At 49.1% G+C, this 8239-nt stretch overlaps 1 protein-coding gene across 9 annotated transcripts in view; it reads left to right on the top strand.

Annotated features, from left to right (window-relative positions):
• The first annotated feature begins 80 nt into the window (after positions 1–80).
• The window catches only part of SFI1 (SFI1 centrin binding protein), a 24665-nt gene continuing 16506 nt past the window's right edge, over positions 81–8239 (top strand). For 3 of the 9 annotated variants that reach the window (XR_010307861.1, XM_064168498.1, XM_064168491.1), the window contains exons 1-6: positions 82–654; positions 2792–2872; positions 3363–3434; positions 5702–5796; positions 7392–7509; positions 7647–7749. Coding sequence is in view for 8 of the 9 variants with exons in the window: in XM_064168498.1 (XP_064024568.1) it covers positions 2853–2872; positions 3363–3434; positions 5702–5796; positions 7392–7509; positions 7647–7749 (408 nt within the window). In the remaining variant the exon portion in view is untranslated. Of the gene's footprint in view, positions 655–2007; positions 2148–2192; positions 2438–2791; positions 2873–3362; positions 3435–5701; positions 5797–7391; positions 7510–7646; positions 7750–8239 lie in introns of those variants that run through there. The other 6 variants (XM_064168499.1, XM_064168492.1, XM_064168495.1 and 3 more) reach the window with 6 other exon arrangements.

The raw sequence follows: 8239 nt of genomic DNA, 5'->3' as shown, positions 1-8239 counted from the left end.
GGGGCCTTCCGCTGCCCGCCCCGCACCCATTTAACGCACCGCGCGCAGGCGCGGCGGCGCGCGCGCACCGGGGCTCCCTCGCGCGGCGCCTGACGGGGAAAGGCGCGCGGCGGGGCCGTGCTCCCCCCGCTGCCCGGGGCTGCGTACCCCGCTGCGATCCAGGCCACCGAGCCGTCGTCTCGCCTTGCAAGCGCTGCGGTGGGTGAGGGAAGGCCCGGGGCTCCCCGAGGGCCCGCAGGCACTCTAGGCGGGCAGCCCTGCGGGGGAGGCGGCAGCTGGGAGCAGTGGCGGCGGGACGTGGTCCACGCCTTGTGCCGGGTGCTGGGTACCGGGCGGCAGCGGCGACGGGGTAGAGCTGGCGGCAGGCGCGCCCGCGGCTGTAGGGAAGACGCAGGGTGAAAGGGCGGGAAGCGCGGGGTGCGCGCGGCCTCTTCAGCGCTTCGGAGCCAGCCTGGCGCCAGCGGCGATGAGGGGCGGCGATGGGGGGCGCCGCGGCTGACTGCCTCGTTCGCGCCTTCGCTGGACTCACCCCTTGCTCGTAGCGCACGTCTGCACGGAGTAATCCGCGGGCTCGGGGAAGTTTTCCTGACTGCGACCGTCTGGAGTCGAACACCTTGGCGCTCCCGCCGTGCGCGGCGCGTCCCCCGCGGGAGGGTGAGGGGAGGTCTGACGGGGCCCTCCTCCGCGGCCCAAGCCTGCCCTCCGGCCCCTTCGCGCGAAACCGGCGGTGCTGAGGGACCAACGGAGGCGCAAAGGGAAAATTGCGGTGCCTTGCCGCACACTGCCCTGTCATTTGTGTGTTTTAAAACACCCTTTATCAGTCTTCTTCAAAGGTGAAATTGGGCATTTCCACGGGACAGCGGGAAGTGAATTGATTCAGTGAGCAGAGCAGCTTATCCGTAGTCTCCTGGCGTCTTTCAGTTGTTGCAAATAAGGAACAGATTGTTTCTGTTATCAGTGTAAGGAATTACTGAGCAAGAGTCTCTGTGGCATTGCTGCTGAGCAATGTCCCCAGCACCCCAGTCCCTGCTCCCACATAGAAAGGCAGCAGAAGCCGTGCTTTGCCCAGCTCCTCGGGCAGAGTGGGCAGTGCAGGAGCAAGGAAGTGCTTGCAAGATCTGGTAAATAAAAAGTTGTCTCCCCTGCTCCCTAGCGACGTTGAATACCAACATTAAAACCCCCTGTTTCGTTGTTTGTTTTTTTTTCTTAAACAGCAAAGTGCTGTATTAGAAGTGAGCATTGTAACCGTTGTGAGGTTTCTGCTGGTGAGTTTGCTTTTCCAGCAAAGTGAGACTCAAGAGCAGTAAATGGGCCATGAGCTGTCACCGAGCAGCTATTGCGAGGTGCCACGGGGCAAGTCTCCGTGGTCGCGTGTTTCAGTGCAACTTCTGTGCTCGCCAGCAGCGTGAGCTGACTCTTCTGCTGGCTGCTAGCGGCACGTCTGTGGTAGATGCTACCTGACCGGTACGTGCCATAGGTATAGACATGGCAAAATACCGGTTCCCCTCCATTTACAGTGCAGCGTGAGTAGCGGCTCGGTGCCGTGGCACACTTGGCACCTTTCGCGCTGCTCGGGACTGCGGGTTCCGCCTGAGATCAAGAAATATTTGTCATCCCGAGGCTGGAGTAGCTTCGTCCGGGCCTTAGCAGAGGAGGGGTTAGACCGAGCCGGGCTGCCGAATAGCCACAAGCCTCCCTTCCGCCACGGGGCGCTGCATCTGCACCTCCGGGGGGTGTGGGCGGCGCTCCGGCTCCTCTTGGTGGTGGTGAACGGGCGTGAGGCGTGTCGCCCTGGGGGCGGTGGCGAGCAGGTTTTCCGCGGCTGCTGCAGGCTGTCCCTCGCCCCGGTTGCACGCCGCTTTGTGAAGACGGCCGATGCCGTGCGGCCGTCAGCGAGAACGTCTCGGTTAGGGAGGGCAGAGCCCGCGGCTTCCGAAGGGCAGGGCGTCGGTGCTCTGCGGAGCTACCTGCACCCAAACGGCCGGTCCGGAGAGGGACGCTCAGGATCGGTTCCTGAGGTTGCTCGGGAGACCGGCGCCGTGGCGCCAAGACTTTAGAGTACCGCCGTGTGGTTCCCGAGTGATTGCCCATAAGCACGAAAAGCGTTGAGATTGCAATTCCCCTGTGCTGACGGCAGCGTCGTGCAGGTAGACTCGGGTGTACTGCAGCAAGTTTTTGTTTGGTGTTTTTCCTGTTGCACCTTAAACCTTGCTTGTAGCAATGTCCTGTTTTGATCTCACGCTTAGAAGGAGATCGCTGGTCATGAGTTCAAGTGTTTGCACAGTGTCTTACTTTCTGAAACCTTTGGCAGGTGAAAGGTTCTGTTTGTACGGAAGTTCTCGCTGGAGGAGGTGAATTAATTTTCTTAATTTCCTTGTGCTTGTGAAGGGAGAGAAGTTCCTTTTAAAAAGCAGTGAAAAGGAGTCAGTTTGATTAGGTACTGATTTTCCATCCTCGATAGTTACCTTATTTCTAAATAAGGCAACGTAACTGAGGTTCATCTTTTAATAGCATCTTTCTGGCACAGCTGTGTTGAGATCGGTGCAGTTACTCTCAAGAGTCAAGTAGTTATAACTTATTAATAAGAGATTATGTGAGCACAGTATCATTCAAGTTAGCAGGGAAGTGAGTGTGCAGACAGATGCCTTCAGTGTTAAACATCTGGAGCTGCCTTAGGCTCTCTGTACACAGGTGGAGTTCCTGTCGTTGTTAAAGTGAATGCAGACTGTATTTAGCAGAGGTCCGTTGGCTGCATTCATCATGCATAACATGAGCCAATTTGTTCTTCCAGAGCCAGCAAGTAACATTGCAGAGGGTGCATTTGTTTAGTGCAGACTTGGAACTACAGCAAAATGGAGCAATACAGAGGCAGGTAAGAAATAATAAAATGCTGCCTTGTTGAAGACTTTAGCTGCATTTTTTTTTTTTTTTTAATTATAGCATCTTGGGAATTCTTGGGGACAGAACAAAGTTGAGTTATTCTTATATGTAGGCTTATTGGTCTCTACGCAGCATTAGTAACCATAAAGTGTTTGTCTTAAAAAGGGAACAAAAACCAAACAAACACAGCACCCCCAAACTCATCACAAAACATGATGTTACGATACAAAAATTATTTCAGCTGCCTCGTGTTCCTGGAGAAATATGTCACTATTCAAGTCTTGAAGTGATGCTTAAGCCTCTATTTGTATTTGGTGAACAGTCCTGCTACAGGTACTAATTTCAAGTGTTTTGTATGTGCATTGATCTCTGAAAGACAGATCCTGAGTTTTGAAACTAGCCTATGGAAGTACCTATTTTTTGCTGCCTGGGAACTAGCAGGGGAAGAGTACAAAGACAACTAACCTTGCCTTGTATTCCAGATATCTAGCAAGGAAGTTCTTCTCTCTGTGGGCAGAAAAGACATTTGGAAAAGTTCTCCCTTCCATAGACAGGTACATAAAATGGCACAAATCGAGGACAGGGTTGTTTTTGTGGTCGGTTTCTTTGGTTGTGTTTACTTTTTTTGTGCTGTACCATCAGGCTAAGAGAGCACTAACTGCCCAGAAAATGTTCGGATGTACTCTGAGAAGACTTGAAGGTTTCCCTTGAATACTCTTCTTGCTTCTGCTTTGTTTGGTTTTAATAATCATGGTTAAAATTAACGAACTAAATTCCTCGGAACTGTGTTTGTCCTGATAAAGTTGAACTGTGTGTATAAATGTTGGGGTATGCTTGTGGAACCTGCTTTAAATGAAATGGCTTTTTGAGGTTATACAAGAAATTCAGCTCACTTTACTGTTTGTACAGTTGTTCTTAATGTGAACCTGTGCTTTGTGTCTGCCTGACAAACACCTGCAGCAGATGTCGAGTTTCTAGTTTTAGTGTTCTGTCAGCTACTGAAAACTAACACTGATTCTCTTGCCTAATTCTGCTTTAATTTGCCTGTTGGTTCTTGTTTGGCCATGCCCTTGGGCAATGAAGCAGTTGGCAGTGGGAAGACATGCATTTGAGTAGAAATATGTTTTATAAAGTTCAGCAAGGAACATAAGCAATAATAAATGGTCTCTTTAGACCTAAGAGTCCCCAGTTCTCCACAGCTTTTGTTTGCAGTGTTCTGGTAATGCACCATGTTGGGGAAAAAATACATCTTCCTTATTTATTCATTTGTTTTCTTTAACTGCTTGAATGCTGGGAATGCCTTAGCAACTTGGCTTGGGATAGGTAGCTGTGCATTGTGGTTTTTTGAGACACCTTACTGTGCTCTAGGCCTAATCCTTTTGTTACTACAGGCACAACCTGTTTCAGTGAGCCAGGAGGATAGTTGTGAGCAAAGCTTGCGTGCTTTCTCCTGGTTAGCTTGTGTTCTTGTGGCTCCTATTTTCCCCCCCTCTATCACAAGTAGAAAGAGGTGATACATTTTTTTAATGCATTCATACTCCATCTGATGAGACTTTCTAGTTCTTGGGTCATATTGACCACATGGAAAAATATTTGAGACACTATTTTCAAATAAAATTAAAGAATTGCTTGAAATAGTGGATCAAGACCATTATCTTTAGGTAGCTGATCAAAAGTCTAATTTGCTTCTGCAGGCTCTCCTGTATTTGACTTTCCTATTTTTCACAATTCAGCTGAACTGTAGCATCTCTTCTTTCCTGATATCTGTTAATTAAAGCTGGGTATAAAGGCCAGAGACTCTCTTACTGAGGTGGAAGAATTCCAGGGTCCTCTATGACTCATGAATCCGTTCTGTGCAGAGCTTAGCACCCGTTGGAAGGGGACGGTACATGAGCAGGTGAACAGCTTCCTTTTCAGTGCAGATGATGCACAACTGGCTGAAAGAGTTCTCAAGCCTGTTCCCATGTTCTTTGGGAAGATTTTGAAGAACACAGTGGAAATGCCAAAGCATCACGCAGTCTGAAAAAGCTTTTATGTGGATTTCTATGCCTAAACTATTTTGTGTTAAAGAACAGAACTAGCAAGGACAACATGTGCATCCTTACCAGCTTCTGGAGGTTTTTGTAGGTCTGCTCAAGTGGCATTCTGATAGTTGGCAAGTCTGTTAACTTCTGCCTTTGTTTGGCTTTTTGAGGAGTATTTACAGACAGTAAGCTGCTTGCTTCTTGTCACACTTCCCAGAGTATTGGAATAAAATGTCACAGCAGGGTGGTGGTTTCTAAATGCAATTAGATGCAGTTAGGCTAATCAGACAAAGCTGTAAAAGAGGTAGCATCAGCTTCATTAAAACAGATTTGTGACCAGGCTGGATAGAAACCTGTATGAAATTTCCCATGTCCACATCTTTCAACTGTTTAGACATTTTCATGACCAGAAGATCCTTCAGCAAACCTTTGGGGAGTGGAAGGAGTGGTGGTCTGCTAGCAGAGGGAGAAAGCTCAGCCTCAGAGTAGCCAGCCAGGACAGGTTTGTGCAAGCACTTCCTGATCCTGTGCGTGTACAGGAGCAGCAGAAACTTTGTAAGGTTCTGGAAGAGCTAGTACCAGTAAGCAGGGTACATCAGCAGTACCTCTAGGCCAAGAGGTAGTTTCATAGGGGTTTTCCTCTTTTTTTTTTTTTTTTTTTTTTTTTTTCTGTTGTCTTAGCATGAAGTCAAAATTTCCTGTCCAACATATCTTTACACTGCAACCAAACTCAAAAGAATCTTCCTTCTGGGCACTGGGAGCTCTTCCAGTGCTGGTGGTTTTTTTTGTTTTTTCAGGCATTTGCTCCCTAAATTGGTTTTCAAGGCCTGGAGAGCCTATGTATGCCAGCAGCAAGGGAAGTGGAACAAATATTTCATTGCCGAGTCTGACGGTGAGTGAGGCGATGGTGGCTGCCTGTATTTGAGGCCACACTGAGATGGGTGCTCCGGAGGAAAGTAATTACACAGAATCTATCCCTTGTAGGTGTTTGCAGAGTGACTGTCCACACCCTCAGGAGGTGTCATGCTTTTAGGTACAGATGGTTATCTGCCTAAAGGAGGCAGGGGGGTTCTGGCAGAGGCACTGCTGTGTAGCTATGTGGTTATTCAGGGATGCCCATGAGTAGCTTAAGGGCCTCTCCATCTGCTCCAGATTGCCTTGTTTGGTTTTTGGGGTAGTTTGTTTGGTGGTTTATTTTGCTTTTTGAATTTCTCACAATATGTATTCAAATAGATATTTTTTATATAATGTCTTGCAGGAATTCTCTGTCAACTGTGGCTAGAGAAATTACAAAATTCCCTGTGGTATTAGCAGCACATTTTACCTGTATTCATTATTCCTTCAGCTTGTGTCTTGTAACTGACGAGGCTCAAGCTTCTGAAGTGCCCCTTGTTTTGAAGTGTAGATTTTGTTCTGCAGTGGATTTATATCCTGCGGTGAAGTTGTCTGTATAGGGTGCAATTTCCTTGGGTTTCAGGGAGTATCTGCTTCCCTGAGGGGCAGATGACTCTCTTTTAGACATGATGCAATAGTTATGTACTGATTTGCAACAGAAACTATCTGGTGTCCTTGCATATGGCTGTAGCTTCAAAGTATTACAGAGTGGCCCGGTTGGTAACAAGCTGGTAGGCTCCCTAGGTTTCCCTTTGCTGAGTGAGGCCAGAGCACTTAGAGAAGCAGCTGTGTGTTTCCAAGTCAAAATGTGACTTGCTTTAAGGTAGGTTAATGCTTGATTCGCCAGGAAATGTGTTTGAAAGTGTTTGTTTCAGCATGTGAGGTGTGATCAAATCAGTGAGGTTGTGTTCTGGTAACTTTGCTTCAGCAGTGTCTGTTCCAACAAGCCAGGCTTCTGTGAGCAGAAAGTGCAATGTGCTGCACGAGTGGGGAGCTGGGACTGGTGGCACCACTTCTGGCCTGAGCTGCATGGCATCCTGATAGATTATAGAATCATAGAATGGTTTAGGATGGAGGAGGCCTCAAGGATCATCCAGTTCCAAACTCCTGCCATAGGCAAGGACACCTTCCACTAGAACAGGTCGCTCGAAGCCTCATCCAACCTGGACAAATGAACTGCACTTGTTTCTGGTTGCATTCTCTGCTTTAGTAGAGAACAGCTCCTGAAAGGCCACTGAGAAACCTGATGAACTGTTTTTCCAAAGGAGCCAAAGAGAACGCTGTCATTCTTTCCCAGGAAGGTTGCTTTGCTGAGTGCTGGTGTCCATCTGCACCCGGTAAGCGCCGAGGAAAAGCAGCGCTGGTGTCTCAGCCAGCGGCACGGCGCTCGCGGCGCTTCACGGGTTCTTGTGGCTGGGACACCGCAGCCAGGGCGGTGGTCGCACTGCGGGTCTGCTGCCTGCTGCCGCCTCAGGGTCTCCCACGAGGTGTCAGTGCGGGCTGAGCGGACTGCAGGTCGGAGACAAGTGGTCTGCATAAAAAAATGCCAGGTTCTTGCCTTTGTGACTGCCGTGACTTGTTTGTTCTGCACAGCAGAGAAGCAAATGCTGCTCAGGACCTGGCAGCGCTGGGTGCTGTACGCCGCTGTCCGAAGGACGAAGCGTGGGATGCAGCAGGTGGCACTGGCCTTCAGGGGAAGAAGCTGCCTGCGGTAAGGCTGGGAGCAGGCAGGGGGGCACCGACCGCAGGCCAGGGCTTTCCCCTGCGTTCTGCTGGCTTCCTACAGCGACTTTGTTCCATGTACAATTTTTTGCTATTGTTTTGATGCCTGTAACGTTATTTTGGCAGCACATCCTGGGCGGTGTGGAGAAGGCGACACCAGCAGAGCTGCACTGGGCGTAAAATGAATGTTTTGGCTCTGCAGCATTGGGCCCAGAGCCTGCAAATTCGAGTAAGTCTCAGGAGCTTTGGCTGTCCCTACTGCTAGTGGTTTGAGTTGCAGACACATGTGACATAGGTTCAGACTAATAAAAAAATAGGCTCTGGACTTGTTTGCTTTGCCAAGTGCAGTACTTATGGTGGAAGAACATAATAGGGCATGAGGTGATGGAGTGAAGCTGTGTGAGGGGAAGTTCAGGTTGTACATCAGGAAAGGGTTCTTCACTGAGAGAGTGGTTGGTCAGGGCGGTAAGATCTCCAGAGAAGTGAGCACAGCACCAAGCCTGTTAGAGTTTAAGAAGCATCTTGGTGGTCCTTCTGGGTCCCTTCCAGCTTGAGATGTCCTGTGATTTTTACAAAGAAAGTCAACATTTTGTTACAGGAACAATTTCTTTGCAAGAAATCTAGACAAGCTGGATCCGCATCTTAAGTTTGCTAGGATGCAGACTGTCCAAAGGAATTATTTCTGTCTTGTATAGTTCTTGATGGTAGTGAATATATCA

Source organism: Pogoniulus pusillus, chromosome 30 (genome assembly GCF_015220805.1).
Source record: "Pogoniulus pusillus isolate bPogPus1 chromosome 30, bPogPus1.pri, whole genome shotgun sequence".
NCBI lineage: Eukaryota > Metazoa > Chordata > Aves > Piciformes > Lybiidae > Pogoniulus > Pogoniulus pusillus.
Note: the sequence above shows the minus strand (reverse complement) of the source record. Positions and strands in the feature narration are given on the sequence as shown.